This window comes from Callithrix jacchus, chromosome 22, assembly GCF_049354715.1.
Source record: "Callithrix jacchus isolate 240 chromosome 22, calJac240_pri, whole genome shotgun sequence".
In the NCBI taxonomy this organism is placed as follows: domain Eukaryota; kingdom Metazoa; phylum Chordata; class Mammalia; order Primates; family Cebidae; genus Callithrix; species Callithrix jacchus.
In genome coordinates this window covers 11430020-11451600 of record NC_133523.1, presented here as the reverse complement: position 1 = coordinate 11451600, position 21581 = coordinate 11430020, and the positions used below count along the sequence as shown (strand labels likewise).

Below are 21581 nucleotides of genomic sequence, written 5' to 3'. Positions count from 1 at the left end.
CTCCAACATGCCCAGCTAATTTTTGTATTTTTAGTAGAGACAGGGTTTCACCATGTTGGTGAGGCTGGTTTTGAACTCCTGACCTCAAGTGCTGAAATTACAAAGGAGTGAGCCACTGCATCTGGCCAAGACCATCATATCTGGTCTCAAACTACCTTCCCAAAGTGCTGGGATTGCAAAGGAGTGAGCCACCATATCTGGCCAAGAAATTTAAAAAGTTTTTCACAAAAGAAAGAAAGGTAAAATAAATATATAATGGGTAATATACATACCATCTTCCACATGAGGCCCGTAGGAAAATCCTACAATTAACAATGTATCAGTATTCAATAGTCTCTTTATTCAGAAAACAACTGAAAAACAATATACAAATTAAAACAAATTGTATATTAAAAATACACTTCTACTAACACTGGTCTTTAAGTACAAGAAAAAAAAAACACTTCAGTTTACCCATAAATCAAGACAAGAGAAATAGAAAAGTTTTACTAATTGATTTAATGAGAAAACACAACCTTTTAAACTTTTGACTACTGCTTAAAGAGTTCTTACAGAATTATCTTGCTTCCAAGATTTCTTGCAAAATAAGTCACAATTCATACATAGTCCAGACATGTACCTGAAGAATGAGCCACTGATAAAAAATACTTTGAACTTTTTTTTGGTGTGTGGGATGGAGTCTTGCTCTGTTGCCCAGGCTGGACTGCAGTGGGGCAATCTCAGCTCACTGCAGCCTCCGCCTCCCAGGTTCAGATGATTCTCCTGCCTCAGCCTCCCAAGTAGATGGGATTACAGGCGCATGCCACCACACCCAGCTAATTTTTATATTTTTAGTAGAGACGGGATTTCACCATGTTGGCCAGGCTGGTCTCAAACTCCTGACCTCAGGAGATTTGCCCATCTCGGTCTCCCAAAGTGTTGGGATTACAGGTGTGAGCCACCATGCCTGGCCTTAACTTTTACAACACGTCTTTCATGGTGTGAATTTTCTGGAGCATTATATAGTCAGAAATTGCTTAATCATGTTCCAGGAAATGTGTTGTTAGGTGATTTCCTCACGGTACAAACATCGCAAAGTGAATTTACACAGATCTAGATGGTACAGCTACAACGCATCTGGATTACGTGGTACAGCCTATTGCTGCTAGGCTATAAACCTATAAAGCATATTATTGTACTGAACACTGTGGGAAATTGTAACAAAATGTTAAGTAGGAGTCTAAACATATAAAATACACAAAGTAAAAATGCAGTATAAAAGACAAAGTTGCACCTGCACAGAATGCTTACCACGAACACAGCTTGCAGGACTGGAGGCTGCTCTCGCTGTGTGAGTGGTGAGTGAGTGTGAGGTTCTGGGGTGTTACTGTACACGACTGCAGAATTTATAAACATCGTACACTTAGACCGCACTACATTCATAAAAACACCTTTCCTCAATAATAAACCTTAACTTACTGCACATTATTTTCTTTATAAACTTTAAAAAAAAACTTTGACTTTGTAATAATTTAGCTCAAAACACATCGTACAGCTGTACAAAAATATTTATGTCCATATTCTGTAAGTTTTTTTCTATTAATTTATTAAAGACTAAGACACAAACACACATTAGTCTAGGACTACACAGGGTGAGGATCGTCAGTATCACTGTCTTCCACCTCCACATTTTGTCCTGCCGGAAGACGTTCAGGGCACTCACACACATGCAGCTGTCATCTCCTATCATAAAAATCCCTTTTTTATCTGGAATATCTCCTTAAGGACCTGCCTGAGACTGTCTTACAGTTAACTGTTAAAAAAATAGGAATACATTCTAAAACAATATTGTAGATATATAGACCAGTAATATAGCCATTTATTATCAAGTATATATTGCACATAATGGTATGTGCTGTGTAATTCTTTTTTGAGATAGAGTCTCACTGTGTTGCCCAGGCTAGAGTGCAGTAGCAGATCTTGGCTCACTGCAACCTCCACCTCGAGGGCTCAAGCGATTCTCTCCTGCCTCAGCCTCCCAAGTAGCTGGGACTACATGGGCACCACTACGCCCAGCTAATTTTCATATTTCTAATGGAGACAAGGTTGCATCATTTGACCAGGCTGGTCTTGAACTCCTGACCTCAAGTGATCCTCCCACCTCAGCCTCCTGGAGTGCTGGGATTACAGGTATGAGCCACTGCAACTAGCCAATTTTTTTTTTTTTTTGGATACAGAGTCTCACTCTGTCACCCATGCTGAACTGCCGTCCCGTGATCTTGTTCCACTATAGCCTCAAACTCCTGGGCTCAGGCAATTCTCCTGCCCCAGCCTTCCACATAGCTGGAAATACAGGGTGTGCTACCACACCTAGAAAATGTTTTTTATTGTTTGTAGAGACGGGGGTCTATGTTGACCAGGCTAGTCACAAACTCCCAGCATCAAGTAATCCTACTGCCTTAGTCTCCCAGTGTTGGGATTACAGGTGTGAGCCACCATGCCCAGCTGCTGTACTTTTATACAACTGGAAGTGCAACAGGTTTACACAAGCATCGCCATAAACACTTAATGTGCTGTGCTGTGGTGTTACTACCGATACTAAATTGCAGGTGATAGAAATGTTTTAGCTGTTATATAATCTTAAGGGGCCACCAACTTATATATGGACCATGGCTGACTGAAACACAATTATGTGGTACCTGACTGTACATTAATTATCCTGTATCTTGCTTTCTATATTACTTACATGTATAGGATTTCTCTCTTCACTGGGAATTTTCATAACTTTGAAAGTATCTGAGAACTGAAAACTTTCCCCTATTTCTCACCTATATAGAGTTTCTATCGGGTGTGCATTCTCATATGTTTTTGCAAGGACGTGGATAAACTGAAGGCTTTACCACATTGCTTACATTCAAGAGGTTTCTCACAACTGTGAATTCTTTCATGCCTTTGAAAGGAACTGTGAAGACTAAAGGCCTTCCCACAGTCTTTACATTGATAGGGTTTCTCTCCAGTGTGCATTCTCATGTGTCCTTGAAAGCTTGTGGGATAAATAAAGGCCTTCCCGCATTCCTTACATTCATAAGGTTTCTCCCCAGTGTGAGTTCGTTCATGGATCTGAATGTAACTGGAACAACTAAAGGCTTTTCCGCATTGTTTACATTCAAAGGGTTTCTCTCCAGTGTGAGTCCTTTCATGTGTTCGTAACGCACTAGGAAAAATGAATGCCTTCCCACAGTCTCTACATTTATAAGGTCCATCTCCAGTGTGTGTGATCATGTGTCTTCGAAAGTTTTCGAGAGAAATGAAGGCTTTTGCACATTCCTTACACTCATAGGGTTTTTCTCCAGTGTGATTCCTCTCATGGATTTGCAAATCTAGAGGATAATTGAAGGTTTTCCCACATTTTTTACATTCATAGGGTTTTTCTCCTGTGTGAGTCCTTTCATGTATTCGAAAGTAACTGGTCCTACTAAAGGCTTTCCCACATTCTTTACACTTATAGGGTTTCTCACCAGTATGGACTCTGAGGTGTACTCGAAAGGCTGGGCGTGCACTGAAAGATTTCCCACATTCTTTACATTTATAGGGCTTCTCTCCAGTATGAGTTCTTTCATGAATTTGAATGGAAGTGGAACATCTGAAGGCTTTACCACATTGTTTACATTTATAGGGTTTTTCTCCAGTGTGAATTCTTTCATGTACTCGTAAAAAACTGGGGAAAATGAATGCCTTCCCACATTCCTTGCATTTATAAGGTCTATCTCCGTTGTGTGTTATCATGTGTGTTAGAACACTTGTGTGGGAAATGAAGGCTTTCCCACATTCCTTACATGCATAGGGTTTCTCTCCAGTGTGAGTTCTTTCATGTATTCGAATAGAACTGGGACAACTGAAGGCTTTCCCACATTTTTTACATTCATAGGGCTTTTCTCCTGTGTGAATCCTTTCATGAATTCGAAGTGAACTGGGACAGCTAAGAGCTTTCCCACATTGCTTACATTCATAGGGTTTTTCTCCAATGTGAGTCCGTTCATGTGTTTGAAAGGGTTGATGATATATGAAGGTTTTTCCACATTGTTTACATTTATAGGGTTTTTCTCCAGTGTGACTCCTTTCATGTCTCTGAAAGGATTTGAGATAACTAAAGGCTTTCCCACATTCCGTACATTTATATGGCTTATCAATAAGCTCATATCCAGTGTGAGACCTCATGTGTCTAGTGAGGGATGAACGCCGCATGAAGACTTTTCCACAGACAGTACATTCATCTAATTTTACTCTGGCAGTCTTCTTGGTCACACTGAGACTGGGACTGGAGGTTTCTCCACATTGACTACCTTCTTTACTTTCACAGAGTCTCTCTACCGTATGGCTTCTGTAAAAAATTAGAAGCACAGTAATACTGGTTGAGTATTAATGATTTTACATTTATTATCAGGTAGTAGAACTAATTTTTTTTTTTTTTTTTTTTTAGACAACGTTTTGCTCTTGTTGCCCAGGCTGGAGTGAAATGGTGTGATCTCAACTTACTGCAACCTCCACCTTTGGGGTTCAAGTGCTTCTCTTGTCTCAGCCTCCCAAGTGGCTGGGATTATAGGCATGTGCCACAATACCCAGCTAATTTTGTATTTTTAGTACAGATGGGGTTTAACCACGTTGGTCAGGCTGCTCTTGAACTCCTGACCTCAGGTGATCCACCCTCCTTGGCCTCCCCAAGTACTGGGATTATAGGCATGAGCCACCACTCCTGGCAACAGAACTAAATTTTTATCATTTTCAGGGAAACAGTTTTCTGCCCTGTCTGAATTGGGTTTTTATTGTTTTGTTTTTTTGAGACAGGATCTTGCTCTGTCATCCAAGCTGGAGTGCAGTGGCATGATCTTGGCTCACTGCAACCTCCGCCTCCTAGGTTCAAGTGATTCTCTTGCCTCAGCCTCCTGAGTAGGTGGAATTGCAGGCGCCTGCCACCATACCCAGCTAATTTTTGTATTTTTTTTAGTAGAGATGGGGGTTTCACCATGTTGGGCAGGCTGGTCTTGAACTCCTGACCTCAGGTGATCCACCTGCCTCTGCCTCCCCAAGTGCTGGGATTACAGGCATAAGCCACCATGCCCAGGTGAAGTGTTTGAAAATGAATATACTCAATGTTCTCCAAGAGGGCTTGTGTCACTGATAGCTATTATCAAAACAATAATATTGATGTATGGTTTTTGTTTTGTTTTAAGACAGTCTTGCTCTGTCACCCAGACTGGAGTACAGTGATGGAATCATGGCTCACTGCAGGCTTGATCTCCTGGGCTCAATCCATCCTCCCACCTCAGCCTCCCACGTAGCTGGGACTACAGGTGTGCACCACCATGACCAATTGATTCTTCTATTTCTTGTAGAGATAGGGTTTTGTCTTGTTGCCCAGGCTGGTTTCAAACTCTTGAGCTCAAATGATCTGCCTACATTGGCTTCCTAAAGTTATATATGAGGCTTTAAAATACTGTTTCCAAGGCTGGACATGGTAGTTCATGCCTATAATCCCAGCACTTTGGGAGGCTCAGGGGGGTGGATCACTTGGGCCCAGGAGTTTGAGACCAGGCTGGCCAACACAGTGAAACCCCGTCTCTACCAAAAAATACAAAAATTAGCCTGGTGTAGTTGTGTGCACCTATAACCCCAGCTACGCGGGAGGCTGAGGCAGGAGAATTGCTTGAACCCAGAGTGTAAAGGTTATAGTGAGATGAGATCATACCACTGCACTCCAGCTAGGTGACAGAGTGAGACTCTGTCTCACAAAATAAATGAACAAACAAAAACTGTTTCCAAGGACAATATTTTTCTTTCTTTCTTTCTTTTTTTTTTTGAAATGGAGTCTCGCTCTGTTGCGCAGGCTACAGTGCAATGGTGCAGTCTTGGCTCATTGCATCCTCTGCCACCCAGGTTCAAGTGATTCTCCTGCTTTAGCCTCCTAAGTAACTAGGATTATAGGTGTGTGCCACCATGCCCAGCTAATTTTTGTATTTTTAGTAGAGACAGGGTTTCACTATGTTGGCCAGGCTGGTCTCAAACTCCTGACCTCTGGTGATCCACTCGCCTCAGCCTCCCAAAGTGCTGGGATTAGAAGCATGAGCCACAGTGCCCAGCCCAAGTACATTTTTTTTTTTTTAGACAGAGTTTCGCTGTTGTTACCCGGACTGGAGTGCAATGTCATGATCTTGGCTCACCACAACTTCCACCTTCTGGGTTCAAGCAATTCTCCTGCCTCAGCCTCCCGAGTAGCTGGGACTACAGGCACGCACCACCATGCCCAGCTAATTTTTGTATTTTTAGTAGAGACAGGTTTTACCTCGTTGACCAGGATGGTCTCGATCTCTTGACCTCGTGATCCACCTGCCTTGGCTTCCCAAAGTGCTAGGATTATAGGCGTGAGCCACCGCGCCTGGCCAAGTACAGTATTTCTCAATCAGTGGACACCTGTGTCACTTGAGAAAACAATTTTGTTAAACATTTTCTGACAATAAATAAATCTGGGACTCGGTGGCTTACACCTGTAATTCCAGCACTGTGGGAGGCTGAGGCAGGTGGATCATCTGAGGTCAGGAGTTTGAGGTCAGCTTGGCCAACATGGCAAAACGCTGTCTCTACTAAAAATATAAAAATCAGCTGGGGGTGGTGGCGCCTGCCTGTAATCCCAGCTACTCAGGAGGCTGCAGCAGGAGAATCACTTGAACCTTGGAGGTGGAGGCTGCAGTGAGCTGAGATCACACCACTGCACTCCAGCCTGAGTAACAGAGCAAAACTCGCTCTCAAGAAAATAATAATAATAACAAAAATAAATAAATAAATACATTTGGAGCTGAGTTTATTTATTGTTTTAAAAGTGTCCTGACATTTTTAAGATTCTTTCAAGGAACACTGCTATCTCTTGTGAGTGCAACTCACCTTAGATTTTTCCCCTGGTTTTTGTGCTGATCTTCAACGTTCTGGTTTTCCCATTTTTTCCCTAAAGTATAGATCCAGAATAATCATAATAAATTATTAAAAATCATACAAATATTATTAGATTCTAGGATCAAAATGAGCTGTATCTCCCTGAGTGGGTTGGAAAAAAAAAAAAGAGCTGTAACTATGCCTGGTTTATTTACTGAAGTATTCCCTTTTGAAAAGGGATTCCAAATCCCGGAATAGTGATAATGAGCAAGAAATGCTAGTTCTCTAATTGACTATATGAAAAATGATGTCAGCTGGGTGTGGTGGCTCATGCCTATAATTCCAGCACTTTGTGAGGCCAAGGCAGGTGGATCACCTGAGGTCAGGAGTGAGACCAGCCTGGCCAACATAGTGAAACCCGGTCTGTACTAAAAATTCAAAAATTAGCTGGGCGTGGTGGCAGGTGCCTGTAATCCCAGCTACTTGGGAGGCTGAGGCAGAAGAATCTCTTGAACCCGGGTGGCAGAGGTTGCACCACTGCACGCCAGCCTGGGGAACAGAGCAAGACTCCATCTCAAGAGAAAAAAAAAAAAAAAAAGGAAAAAATGATGTCATCCTTACCTATGGAGGCCAGGTTCTTGAATGTTTCCTGCATCACATCTCTGTAGAGTTTCTTTTGTGAAGGAGCCAGCAGGGCCCACTCCTCCTGGCTGAAGTTCACGGATACATCCTCAAAAGCCACTGAGTCCTGAAACAGCCAATATATGTAGAGGAGAATGGGTGAGACTGACAAGGATGGTCTCTAAACATTTAGTGTATGACTCAGTTGCTAGAAATTTAGCAGCACCCTGAACATGTAACTTACATCTTTACTGTGATCACTGTAAGTCTTACTGCTCTCCAATGGTACTGTCTAGTTCGACTTGTAAAGAAAAATGAAAGAAATACCATACAAACACCTGACACCACACCCAGCTAATTTTTTTTTTTTTTTTTTTTTGAGATGCAGTCTCACTCTGTCACCAGGCTGGACTGCAGTGGTGCGATCTTGGCTCACTGCAGCCTCTGCTTCCCGGGTTCAAGTGATTCTCCTGACCCAGCCTCCCGAGTAGCTGAGACTACAGGCATGCACCACCATGCCTGGCTAATTTTTATATTTTTAGTAGAGACGGAGTTTCACCATGTTGACAAGGATGGTCTTGATCTCTTGACCTTGTGATCTGCCTGCCTAGGCCTCCCAAAATGCTGGGATTACAGGTGTAAGCCATCACGCTCAGCCTAATTTTTGTATTTTTAGTAGAGATGGGGTTTTGCCATGTTGGCCAGGCTGCTCTCGAACTCCTGACATCAAGTGATCCACCCATCTTGGCTTCCCAAAGTGTTAGGATTACAGGTATGAGCCATCGTACCTGGCCTTTTTGATTCTTTCTTTTTGAGGCATAGATGGTTTTGCTCTGCTGCCTAGGCTTGGAGTGCAGTGGTACAATCACAGCTCACTGGAGCCTAGACCTCCCAGGCTTAAGCAATCCTCCAACCTCAGCCTCCTGGGTAGCTGGGACTATAGGGACACACCACTACACTTGGCTAAGCATTTTGTGTTTATTTTTTGTAGAGATGGGTTTTGCCATGTTGCCCGGGCTGGTCTCAAACTCCTCAGCTCAAGCGATTCACCAGACTTGGTCTCTCCAAGTGCTGGATTACAGGTAAGATCTTCAATTCTTTATGAGATCAACTCTTATTTCTTGTTTGTTTGTTTGTTGTTTTCTAAGACCAGGGTCTCGCTCTGTCACCCAGGCTCAAGTGCAGCAATCATAACTCACTATAGCCTCAAACCCCTGGGCCCCCAAAAGATCCTCCTGCCTCAGATTCACAAGTAGTTAGGACTACATATGTGCACCACCACACCCAGCTAATCAAAAAATTTTTTTTGTTAGAGATAGGGTTTTGTTATGTTGTCCGGGTTGATCTTGAACTCTCAGCCTCAAGCGTTCCTCCCGCCTGGGCCTCCCAAAGTGTTGTGATTACAGGTAAGAATCACCATACCCAGCCCATAGCCTAATTTCTTATTACCCGAATCATTCAGCATTGCTTAAGATGCAGGATTACATGAGGTGAAGGTTTTAGTAAGTAAATACACACTGAGAATCTTCTATCCCCTTTGTTATACATGAGAGGCCAGGAGGCTTGTGGAAACCCAACTTGTAAAAAGGTCTAGCTGCCCATATTGTCCTGAGGTATTTGAGGCCATTTAGAAGCACTCAAGATTCTGCTGGCTGAATGGAAATACTCTTTTAGAGATGTATTAATTTCAACTTGTTTTTGATATATACATATCCCTACGTGTTGGGATTACAGGCATGAGCCACCAAGCCTGGCTATGTGTGTAATTTTTTTTTTTTGAGACGGAGTTTCACTCTTGTTACCCAGGCTGGAGTGCAATGGCACGATCTCGGCTCACCGCAACCTCTGCCTCCTGGGATCAGGCAATTCTCCTGCCTCAGCCTCCTGAGTAGCTGGGATTACAGGCATGCACCACTATGCCCAGCTAATTTTTTGTATCTTTAGTAGAGACGGGGTTTCACCAGGTTGACCAGGATGGTCTCGATCTCTTGACCTCGTGATCCACCACCTCGGCCTCCCAAAGTGCTGGGATTACAGGCACGCACCACCATGCCCAGCTAATTTTTTATATCTTTACTAGAGACGGGGTTTCACCATGTTGACCAGGATGGTCTCGATCTCTTGACCTCGTGATCCACCCGCCTCGGCCTCCCAAAGTGCTGGGATTACAGGCTTGAGCCACCGCACCCGGCCCGATGTGTGTAATATTTATCACAGGTGCAGTTTTTCCGTTTACTTTCTGTCCCATTTCGTGAGGCTAGGAAGTTACTGGGAAGACAGAGCTCAGGCACAGGAAGAGGGCACCAACTTAGACTTTCACAAAATCCTTACCCCCATGAGCCTCAGAACTGCTTCCAACAATTTTTATTACACAAACATACAAATTGAGATAAAATGTCAGAGGAGCACTTTCTGGAAGATCCATAAGCATGGAATCTGGGCTTTGCTGACCTTGAATAGGCTGAGAGTATCAATTTGCAGGGAACTTCATTGATGGCCACAATGGTCTGATGGTGAATTTGCCTATGATTATAAAATTACATGACAGATAATTTCATACCTACAAAAGAACATAAAATCTCAGCTGGGTGCGGCAGCTCATGGCTGTAATCACAGCACTCTGGGAGGCTGAAGTGGGCAGATCACCTGCGGTCAGGAGTTTGAGACCAGCCTGGCCAACATGGTGAAACCCTGTCTCTACTAAAAATACAAAAATTAGCCAATGTGGTGGCAGGCACCTGTAGTCTCAGGTACTTAAGAGGCTGAGGCAGGAGAATTGCTTGAACCTGGGAAGATGGAGGTTGCAGTGAGCTGAGATAGTGCCACTGCACTCTAGCCTGGACTACAGAGCGAGACTCCATCTCAAAAAATAAAAATAAAAAAAAGAACAGAGAGTTTTTCTCCAGTTTCAGAAGGAAGTGTTTCCCAGACAGATACTCTAGGGATTGTTCTCCCAGGTTCTCTCATTTCCGTGCACTCATGTGCACTATACATGGAAAGATTCACACAGAGGAATTTTCTTCACAGTTTAGAAGGGGTTTTCTTAAGTCATTAGGACTAGGGTCTGAGCAGGAAGGAATCTGGCTCCAGGGAACTCTCCGTCGTGACAAGTCCATATGCATGCCTGGGTGTTCTCAGTAAGGTCTATCTACATTTACATTTAACAGAAAATAAATATTTTGCCAGGTATGATGGCTCATGCCTATAATTCCAGCACTTTGGGAGGCTGAGGTGGGTGGACTGTTTGAGCCCAGGAGTTCGAGACCAGCCTGGGCAACTTGGTGAAACCCTGCATCTACAAAAAATACAAAAATTGGCCAGGTATGGTGGTACATGCCTCTGGTCTCAGCTACTTGGGAGGGTAAGGTGGGAGAATTGCTTGAGCCCATGAAGTCAAGGCTGCAGTGAGCCATAACTATGCCACTGCACTCCAGCCAAAAAAAATAAATATTTCTTGTATAGCCTTTTAATAAAAAAAAAGAAAAAAGAAAAAAAGGTTCATCTCCTTGATAATTAGGAAATAAATGTCAAATAGTTCCCACTTCATGCTGAGTAGGAAGACAAAACTAGTCGATTAAGAAAACTCTAGTGTTGATAACTACAGAGGACAATTACGTACAAATCAAGGACCTACTAATACACTCCACCACTTTTTTTAAGTTTATAAATTTAAACTTTACCATGATCCAGTAATTTTTATCCAACTACCAGAGAATTTATTACGCATTTGCACTTGGAGACTGAAACAAAAAAAAAAGAGCATTATTTTCTACAAAGCAAACACAAACAAAAACAAAACTGTGAAAAAGCCTAAACCCCGCAACCTTAGAATGAACAGCCTGGGCCAGATGCAGTGGCTCATGCCTGTAATCCCAGCACTTTGGTAGGCCGAGCTGGGTGGATCACGAGGTCAGGAGATCGAGACCATCCTGGCCAACATGGTGAAACTCTGTCTCTACTAAAATACAAAAAATAAGCCGGGCATGGTGGTGCGCGCCTGCAGTCCCAGCTACTTGGGAGGCTGAGGCAGGGGAATCATTTGAACTGGGGAGGCGGAGGTTGCAGTGAACGGACTGCATTCCAGCCTCGTGACAGAGTGAGACTCTATTTAAAAAAAAACAAAAACAAAAAAAACAAAAAAAAAAGCTTAAGAGTTTCTGCACAGCAAAAGAAACAATCATTAGAGTGAACCAGCATCCAACAGAATGGGAAAAAATTTTTGCAATCTACGCATCTGACAAAGGGCTAATATCCAGAATCTATAAAGAACTAAAGCAGATTTACAAGGAACAAACAAACACCCACTCAAAAGTGGGCGAAGGATATACACAGACACTTCCAAAAGAAGACATTTATGAGGTCAAAAACATATGAAAAAATGCTCATCGCTGGTCATTAGAGAAATGCAAATCAAAACCACATTGAGATACCATCTCATGCCAGTTAAAATGGCAATCATTAAAAAATCTGGAGACAACAGATGCTGAAGAGGATGTGGAGAAATAGGAACACTTTTATACTGTTGGTGGGAGTGTATAAATTAGTTCAACCATTGTGGAAGACAGTATGGTGATTCCTCAAGGATCTAGAAATAGAAATTCCATTTGACCCAGCAATACCGTTACTGGGTATATGCCCAAAGGATTATAAATTGTTCTATTATAAAGACATGTGCACATATGTGTTTATTATGACACTGTTTACAATAGCAAAGACCTGGAACCAGCCCAAATGCCCATCAATGATAGATTGGACAAAGAAAATGTGGCACATGTACACCATGGAATACTATGCAGCCATAAAAATGGATGAGTTCATGTCCTTTGTAGGGACATGGATGAATCTGGAAACCATCATTCTAAGCAAACTGACACAAGAACAGAAAACCAAACACCATATGTTCTCACTCATAGATGGGTATTGAACAATGAGAACACATGGGCACAGGGAGGGGAACATCACACACTGGGGTCTGTTGGGGGGTGGGGGTGTAGGGGATGGACAGCAGAGGGTGGAGAGGTTGGGGAGGGCTAACATTGGAGAAATGCCTGATGTAGGTGACAGGGGGATGGAGACAGCAAACCACCATGGCACATGTATACCTATGCAACAATCCTGCAAGGTCTGCACACGTACCCCGGAGCTTAAAGTACAATTAAAAAAAATGGAGAGCCTGCAGCCTCAGATACCAGCATGTGAAAAATGAGGTCAAGAAATCACCAGAAATTTATTTATTCACTTATTTATTTATTTAAAGTTGGGAGTTTTGCTCTTGTTGCCCAGGCTGGAGTGCAGTGGCATGATTTCGGTTCACTGAAGCCTCCAACTCCCGGGCAAGCAATTCTCCTGTTTCAGCCTCCTGAGTAACTGGGATTACAAGTGTGTACCACCATGCCTGGCTAATTTTTTGTATTTTAGTAGAGATAGGGTTTCGCCATCTTGGCTAGGCTGGTCTTGAACTCCTAGCCTCAGGTGATCCGCCCACCTTGGCCTCCCAAAGTGCTGGGATTACCGGTGTGAGCCACTGTGCCTAGCCTTTATTTTTGAGAAAGGGTCTCGCTGTTGCCCAGAGCAGAGTACAGTGGTGCAGTCATAGCTCACAGCATCCTCGACTTCCCAGGCCCAAGTGATCCTCCCACCTCGGTCTCCTGAGTAGCTGGGACTACAGGCTTGCATCACCATGCCTGGCTAATTTTTTAATTTTTTGTAAAGATGGGTCTCACGGTGTTGCCTAGGCTCCAAAAAATCCTTCAAGGGTAGTTCCATTACTACTAATTAAATGTTCAAAGGAAGCAATTTTTTTTAAAACCACCTGTATGAACTCAAGGGTGAAAAGGCAAAAATTTTTTAAAAACAATATTTGTAAAAAAGAATAAATAGTTGGCCAGACGTGGTGGCTCATACCTGTAATCCTAGCACTTTGGGAAGCCAAGATGGGTGGATCACCTGAGGTCAGGAGTTTGAGACCAGCCTGGCCAACACGGTGAAACCTCGTCTCTACTAAAAATACAAAAGATTAGCCGGGCATGGTGGTGTGCACCTGTAATCCCAACTACTCTGGAGGCTGAGGCAGGAGAATCACTTGAACCTGGGAGGTGGAGATTGCAGTGAGCTGAGGTTGCACCACGACACTCCAGCCTGGGGGACAAGAACAAAACTCCATCTCAAAAAAAAAAAAAAAGAATAGATGGTTAAGGTATAAAGAATAACTGAAGAATCAGCACAGGGGTCATCTACAGGGTGAGATGGAGTTGAGCCAGGCAGGTCAACATTAGGAGACCCTAAGGAGCTCCCCAGTGCCTATTTCTGAGTCTTGATATTCCCAAGGATGTTCGTATTGTTATTAAAATATGCCACAAAGTGTCTTACTATTCTTTTCTCTTATTATTTTATTATTCTCTTCCATGATAAACAATTTGTACATGTTTGTTTGACCTGTTATATGGCAATTTGCTTTAAGTCAGAGTTCTGGCCATAAAAATTGGAAACGTGTTTAATTAGAAAAAATTAGTTACATAAGGCCACCATCATAGGTAACTTTTAAAGAGTGTAATGAACTGATATGAAAATATCTCAAAAATGTATCCATAGAACAATTAAGTAAAGTGTGGTACAATATATATACCATCTTATCTTTTTTGAGACAGGATCTTGCTCTCTTGCCCAGGCTGGAGTGCAACGGCAAAATCACAGCTCACTGCAGCTTGGACGTCAAGCAATACTCTGCCTCATCTTCCCAAGTAGCTAGGACTATAGTCACATGCCACCACACTGGCTCATTTTTGTATTTTTTGTAGAGGCAGGGTCTCTTCCTGGGGCTCAGGCTGTTCTTGAACTCCTGGGCTCAAGCATTCCTCCCCTCTCTGCCTCCTGAAGTGCTGGAATTATAGTTGTGAGCCACTGGGCCCATAACAGGAAAAAGCCATCTTACCTTTTCTCTAACTGTTGGGGTCACCTGCAAAGGCAGGTGCATCCCCATGGAAGGTTGGTTCAGACATCAAAACCGATGCTGCTGACACCGCAGACGTCCCAATACGGTATGAAAGGGCTTATTAATAGTTTCATAATTGAAGTCTCTGTGGAGGGCAAAGTAGGCTTCTCTGATAAGTATGAACCATCTTGAGAGATCAAAGAAAGGAGCTGGCCAGGGTTTTGTTTTTTTTTTTGAGATGGAGTTTTGCTCTGTCATCCTGACTGGAGTGCAGGGGCATGATCTTGGCTCACTGCAATCTCTGCCTCCTGGTTCAAGCAATTCTCCTGCTTTAGCCTCTCTAGTAGCTGGGATTACAGGTGCCCACCACCGCACCACGCTAATTTTTGTACTTTTAGTAGAGACAGGGTATCGCCATGTTGGCCAGGCTGCTCTCCAACTCCTGACCTTGTGATCCACCCACCTTGGCCTCCTAAAGTGCTGGGATTATAGGTGTGAGCCACCACATCCAGCCTGGCCTGAGTTTTTAATTGAGGTTGGGGGGGTGAGCTAGGATGAGAGCTCACACACTAAAAGTAGAGGCTTGTGTGAAATGACTCTGGCTCTGCCAAATAAGGGAGAACACAGGCTTGTCTCTTTGTGCAGAAGTGGGGCATAAGGGAAACAAGGAAGGATGAGGCTTTTAGGTTATCAGCAGTCAAAAAATGGGCTGGGCGTGGTGGCTTATGCCTGTAATCCCAGCACTTTGGGAGGTTGAGGCAGGCAGATCATGAGGTCAGGAGTTTGAGACCAGCCAGGCCAACACGGTAAAACCTCATTGCTACTAAAAATACAAAAATTAGCCAGGTGTGGTGGTGGGCACTTAAAATACCAGCTACTTGGGAGTCTGAGGCAGGAGAATCACTTGAACACAGGAGGTGGAGGTTGCAATGAGCCAAGACCATGCCACTGCACTCCAGTCTGGGCCACAGAGCGAGACTCCTCTCAAAAAAAATAAAAAAAGAGAGTCAGGGTCTGGGCACAGTGGCTCATGTCTGTGATCCTAGCACTTTGGAAGTCAAGGTGGGTAGACTGCTTGAGCAGCCTGGGCAACATGGTGAAACCCCATCCCTACAAAAGAAGCAAAATTTAGACTGGGCGCGGTGGCTCATGCCTGTAATCCCAGCACTTTGGGAGGCCAAGGCGAGTGGATCACCTGAGGTCAGGAGTTTAAGACCAGCCTGACCAACATGGTGAAACCCTGTCTACTAAAAATACAAAAAATTAGCTGGGCGCGGTAGTGGGTGCCTGTAATCCAACTCGGGAGGCTGAGGCAGGAGAACTGCTTGAATCCAGGAGGCAGAGGTTGCTGGAGTGAACTGAGATTGAGCTATTACACTCCAGCCTGGGCAACATGAGCAAAACTTCATCTCAAAAGAAAAAAAAAGTCAAAATTTAGCCCTGCATGTGACATGTACCTGTAGTTCCAGCTATTCAGGAGGCTGAGATGGCAGTTGCAGTGGGCTGAGATTGTACCACTCCATTCCAGCCTGGGTGACAGAGTGATACCCTGTCTTAAAAAAAAGAGTTCCAGCAGATAGAAAGGACATAGTTTAGTTGAAAGGCAACAATTGGGTTTAATTAAAATCCATGGAATGCTTCACCCAACAGAACAACATACGTTCTTCTCAAGTTCATGTGGAACGTTCACAGAGATAAACCATGTTGTGGACAAAACATGGTTTTGAAAGAATATACATTATATAAAATATGCTCTCAGGCCACCATGGCATTAATCTAGAAATCAGTAACAGAAGAACCGTTAGAAAACCATCAATTATTTGGAAATAAAACCCAACACAGTTCTAAACACAAATCAAAAAAGTTTCAAGAAAAATTAAATTTGGGCTGGGTGCAGTGGCTCACGCCTGTAATCCCAGCACTTTGGGAGGCTGAGGTGGGCATATTACCTGAGGTCAGGAGCTCAAGACCAGCCTGGCCAAAATGGCGAAACCCTGTCTCTACTAAAAACACAAAATTAGCCAGGCGTGGTGGTGCATGCCCATAGTCCCAGCTACTCAAGAGGCTGAGGCAGGAGAATTGCTTGATTCCAGGAGGTGGAGGTTGCAGTGAGCCGAGATCATGCCATTGCACTCTAGCCTGGGCAACAAGAGTGAACCTCTGACTCAAAAAAAAAAAAAAAAAAAAGCAAAAATTAGCCAGGCAGTTGTGGCATTTGTCAGTAATCTCAGCTACTTGGGAGGCTGAGGCAGGAGAGCTTCTGCTTGAACCCAGGAGGTAGAGGATGCAGTGAGCCAAGACTGCATCACTGCACTCCAGCCTGGGTGACACAGTGAGACTCTGTCTCAAGAAAACAAAAAGATTAAATTTCAATTAAATGAAAATAGAACTTATTAAAATTTGTGGATTGCAACAAAAACAGTGCCTAAGTGAAATTTATACTAAACTCACATACCCACAAAAAATGTATACATGGATCTTACACCTTTCACAAAAATTAAGCCGAAATCAATTACAGATGTAAATTTAAAATGCAAAACTATCCACTTGGCTTTGGTGATGAATTTTTAGATAAACCACCAAAAGCACAATTTATGAAAGGAAAAAATAAGTTTCACTTCATTAAAATGAAAACTTCGAACTCTATGAAAGCAAGTGTGAAAAGAATAAAAATAAAAGGCACAGACAGATTCTTGAAAATCTTCCCAAAAGCACTTATCTGATTAAGGACTAGTATCAAAGTAAAGATCTCCCCGTTTTTTCTTTTTTCCTTTTTTTTTTTGAGATAGAGTTTCGCTCTTGTTGTCCAGGCTGGAGTGCAATGGTGCGATCTTGGCTCACTGCAACCTCTGCCTCCCAGGTTCAAGTGATTCTCCTGCCTCAGCCTCCCGAGTAGCTGGGGTTATAGGCATGTGCCACCATGCCTAGCTAATTTTGCATTTTAAGCAGAGGTGGGGGTTTCTCCATATTGGTCAGGCTGGTCTCAAACTCCTGACCTCAGGTGATCCGCGTGCCTTGGCCTCCCAAAGTGTTGGGATTACAGACTTGAGCCACTGTGCCCAACTTCCTTTTTTTTTTTTTTTTTTTTTTTTTTTTTTGATCAGATGGAATTCAGTGGCTCAGTCTCAGCTCATTTCAACCTCCACCTCCTGGGTTTAAGCGATTCTCCTGCCTCAGCCTCCCAAGTAGCTGGGACTACCACCACACTGGGCTAATTTTGTTCTTTTCCAATCCCGTGGCAGCTCCAGCCCTGGCCTCAGCCCACCACTCCTCAGCCCCACTGCCTGGCAGTCTGGGTGGCCTCACATGAACTGCCATGCCTGGCCTCCTCTTTTTTTTTGAAACAGGATCCATTATGTTGCCCATGCTGGGCTTGCACTCCACACTGCAAGCAATCCTCCTGCTGTAGCCTCTGGAGTAGCTGGGATGACAAGTGTGTGCCACCACGCCTGTCTCCAAATAACTCTTAAATCTCAACAATAATAAGACAAACGACCCAATGAAAAATGGGCAAGGGACCTAAACACACACCTCACCAATGAAAGATATACAGATGACAAATATACATATGAAGAGATGGTCCACATTATATGTAATTAGGGAACTGCAAATAAAACTGGAGAGGTGTCACTTGCACTTATTAGAACGGACAACGTTCAAAATACAGAGAGCAGCAATGGAGAGCAAAGATGCAGGCAACGGGAATCCTGATTCCTGGGAATGGGAAATGGTAGGTCCACTTTGGAAGATAGGCAGTTTCTCACAAAACAAAACGTTCTCTTACCAGAGGACCACATTCTCTTATCACATTCCTTGCTATTTACTCACATGAGTTGAAAACTACTGTTTACACAAAAACCTGCTCATGAATATTTATGGGAAATTTCATAACTGCCAATTTTAGGACTTAACCAAGACATCCTGCAACGGGTTTATGGATAAACAATCTGTGGTACAATCTTATGATGAAATACTGTTCCACGGTAAGAGAAATCAGGTATCAAGCCATGAAGAAACAGAAGGACTTTCAAAGTACATTGCTCAGTGAAGGATGCCAATCTGAGAGGGCTACATCCTGAATAACTCCAAGTGTATTACATTCTGGAAAATATAAAACTGTAAGATAGCAACAATATCTTTGGATGTCAAGAAGTTGTGGGAGGCCAGGCACAGTGGGAAGCCAAGTTGAGCGAACTGCTTGAGCTCAGGAGTTTAAGACCAGCCTGAGCAACATGGCGAACCCCCATCTCTACAGAAAATATGAAAATTAACTGGGCATGGTGGCACATACATGTAGTCCCAGCTATTCTGAGGAGGCAGGAGGATCACCTGAGTCCAGGAGGTAAAGGCTGCAGTGAGCCGAGATCACACACCACTGCACTCCAGCCTGGGCGAAAAGGAGTGGGACCCTCTCAAAAAAAAGTTAAACATGGGAAACTGAGGTGGGAGGATGGCCTGAGTCCAGGAGTTCCAGACCAGCTTGGGCAACAGAGTGAGACCCTGTATTAAAAAAAAAAAAAAAAAAAAAAGGCCAGGCCCAGTTGCTCACGCCTGTAATCCCAGTACTTTGGGAGGCCAAGGTAAGTGGATCACCCGAGGTCAGGAGTTCAGGATCAGCCTGACCAAAATGGAGAAAGTCTTTACTAAAAATACAAAATTAGCTGGGCGTGGTGGCACATGCCTGTAATCCCAGCTACTCAGAATCACTTGAACACGGGAGCCAGAGGTTGGTGAGCCGAGATGATGCCATTGCAATCCAGCCTGGGCAATAAAAGCAAAACTCTGTCTCAAAAAAAAAAAAAACAAAAACAAAAGTTAAATATATTCCCAAGCTTGGACCTAGACTCTGCCAGCTTGAAAAATGTAACACCTAGAGTGGGTCGGTGTCTGGTAATGGAGGATAGGAGCACCTGATTAGCAAGGAACTATGAGGGCTCTACACCTCCTCCTCTCCTTTGGTAGCAAAGAAACATTAGCTTCCCCAGGTTTCCATTTTCCAACATGATGATAAAAATAGAAAAAAATTAGCCAGGCACGGTGGCACATGCCTGTAATCCCAGCTTCTCAGGAGGCTGAGGCAGGAGAATCACCTGAATCCAGGAGGCAGAGGTTGCAATGAGCCAAAATTGCACCACTGCACTCCAGCCTGGGCAACAGGTGAGACTTAGTCTAAAAAAAAAAAAAATCTAGCAGAATAACTCAAACCCAGTGTTTATGTATAAAGGAAGTAAGAAAATTTTAAGGTACTTTTGCTAACAATAAGAAAACCCACTACTGCTTTCAGAAAATGATAATATTGGGCCAGGCATAGTGGCTCATGCCTGTAATCTTAGCACTTTGGAATGTTGAGGCTGGAGGATTGCTTGAGCCCAGGCGTTCAAGACCAGCTTGAGCAACATAGCCAGACCCTTTTAAAAAAAAAAAAAAAGAAGAAAGAAAATGATAATGTCACTTAATTATTTCCATGGCAGGAACAGTTTGCTGAAGTATTACTCATATCTGAATGCTTCTAGGTGTTGCAAGTTTAAGTCCTGGAATACCATTTGCAATCATCAAACTGGCCAGGCACAGTGGCTCATGCCTGTAATCCCAGCACTATGGAAGGCCAAGGCAGGTGGATCACCTGAAGTCAGGAGTTCGAGACCAGCCTGGCCAACATGGCGAAACCAAAAATACAAAAATTAGCTGCGCATGGTGGTGGGCACCTGTAATCCCAGCTATTCAGGAGTCTGAGGCAGGAGAATTGCTTAAACCTGGGAGGCAGAGGTTGCAGTGAGCTGAGATTGAGACACTGCACTCCAGTCTGGGCAACAGAGTAAGACTCCGTCTCACAAAAAAAAAAAAAAGAAAAGAAAATCATCGAACTAAAAGAACAGACCTCAGAAACATATTCCATGTGCTCAGGCAAAGAACAAATAATTTTTAACACATAATAATGGGACTTTTTTTTAGATTGACTTCTTTTTTGTCTCTTTGGAAATATTTTATACTGTCTCTCAAGTTCTTCTGATACCATATATTTTATATTTATGGGAAAAATTACATTCAAGTGAATATATCTTTTCAAGGTGATAAACCTAAGGCGGGACAGTGCCAATCTGAAACTCTGCTGAAAGGAGAGATCACCCAAGAATGTTTACAAAAAGGAATCTCAACCCAAAGGAGTTCCCATAGGATATCTGTGCCCTGGAAAGATGCCAGGATGAGAGACACAGCATTTTATGCAGAGTAGTTCCAAGTGAATAATTTTCCTGATTTTTCTCTCACGTAAAATATCCACAAACAAGAAATAAATCTTTTAAAAGTGGCATCCATCGGAAAAAAGATTTTTAAAATACTGCGTGTGTTTGAAATGCACCACGCAGGACAAAGAGTTGGTGATGATGTTTTCCATTGGAGGGGGAAGTGGGCGTTTGGGAATGCGGGGAGAGAGCTGGAAATCCAGGGATTTATGAGCCGCCGTAGGAGGAGCTAGGCTGGGGGACAGGGTGGTGGATTTGAGGCTCTGCTTCCAACATCTTTGGAAGACTCGGGGAAATCGCCTTTGGGAAGAAAGTAGGGACTGGGGACCCCACAGTCTGCAGCTCCTCCCACACAAACCCCCCACACAAGGCGGGACTCTCCCATGACCCTCCCGTGGTTGCTGCACAATGTGGGAAAGACTCGGGGCTTCGGGCGCAGAGCTGCCCAGAGAGGGCTCCAGGGCTGGGACCAAAGTTGCCGCGCAGGGACAGGACAGGACGGTTGGAGTCCCGGCTGCCAGCCCAGCCCACACTGCGGCCGGCAGGAGGTGACCACGGGGAGGCCAGGGTCCCAGGACAATGGCCGGTTCCCACGACAACAGCTGGTTCCAACCAATCCGGCCCTGCACACTCACCATTTTCCGGCCTCAGGGGTGTCCCGGTGTCGTCCCTACGGCTCACGCTGCCATCACAGGGTACAGCGCATCAGATGCAGGTAAATGGCAACCTGACGCATCAACGGGCCAGGAGACCCTAAACTGAGCACAATCCGATCGCATAGTGACGTAACACGCATTTGCGCAGCGAAGCGGTACCCTTCTTTCCAGTGGCGCCTCTGATTGGGCAATCAATACAGCCCCGCCTTCTTTTGTCCAAATGACAGC

The 21581-nt window shown here is 43.8% G+C and overlaps 1 protein-coding gene across 2 annotated transcripts; it reads right to left on the bottom strand.

The window, feature by feature from the left end:
• Window positions 1–319: 319 nt before the first annotated feature.
• On the bottom strand, window positions 320–21479 carry ZNF791 (zinc finger protein 791). 2 transcript variants are annotated; one of them, XM_017967598.4, is made up of 5 exons: window positions 21333–21479; window positions 14456–14600; window positions 7525–7651; window positions 6916–6976; window positions 320–4360 (listed from the first exon to the last, which is right to left on the bottom strand). In XM_017967598.4, exons 2-5 carry the CDS (start codon window positions 14501–14503, stop codon window positions 2821–2823), a joined length of 1776 nt encoding a protein of 591 aa, XP_017823087.1. In that variant the 5' UTR covers window positions 14504–14600; window positions 21333–21479; the 3' UTR covers window positions 320–2820. The 2 variants fall into 2 exon arrangements, with proteins under 2 accessions (XP_017823087.1, XP_008985604.1); XM_008987356.5 differs by lacking the exon at window positions 14456–14600.
• Between the last annotated feature and the right edge of the window lie 102 nt (window positions 21480–21581).

What these genes read in the sequence shown, in the direction of transcription:
- ZNF791 (XM_017967598.4), bottom strand. Translation starts at nt 14,503, where the DNA reads ATGGGGATGCACCTGCCTTTGCAGGTGACCCCAACAGTTAGAGAAAAG. An exon ending in CCCCAACAGTTAGAGAAAAG is followed by an intron (nt 7,652 to 14,455) that starts GTAAGATGGCTT and finishes TGGCTGTTTCAG; the next exon opens with GACTCAGTGGCTTTTGAGGA. An exon ending in CAAGAACCTGGCCTCCATAG is followed by an intron (nt 6,977 to 7,524) that starts GTAAGGATGACA and finishes TCTATACTTTAG; the next exon opens with GGAAAAAATGGGAAAACCAG.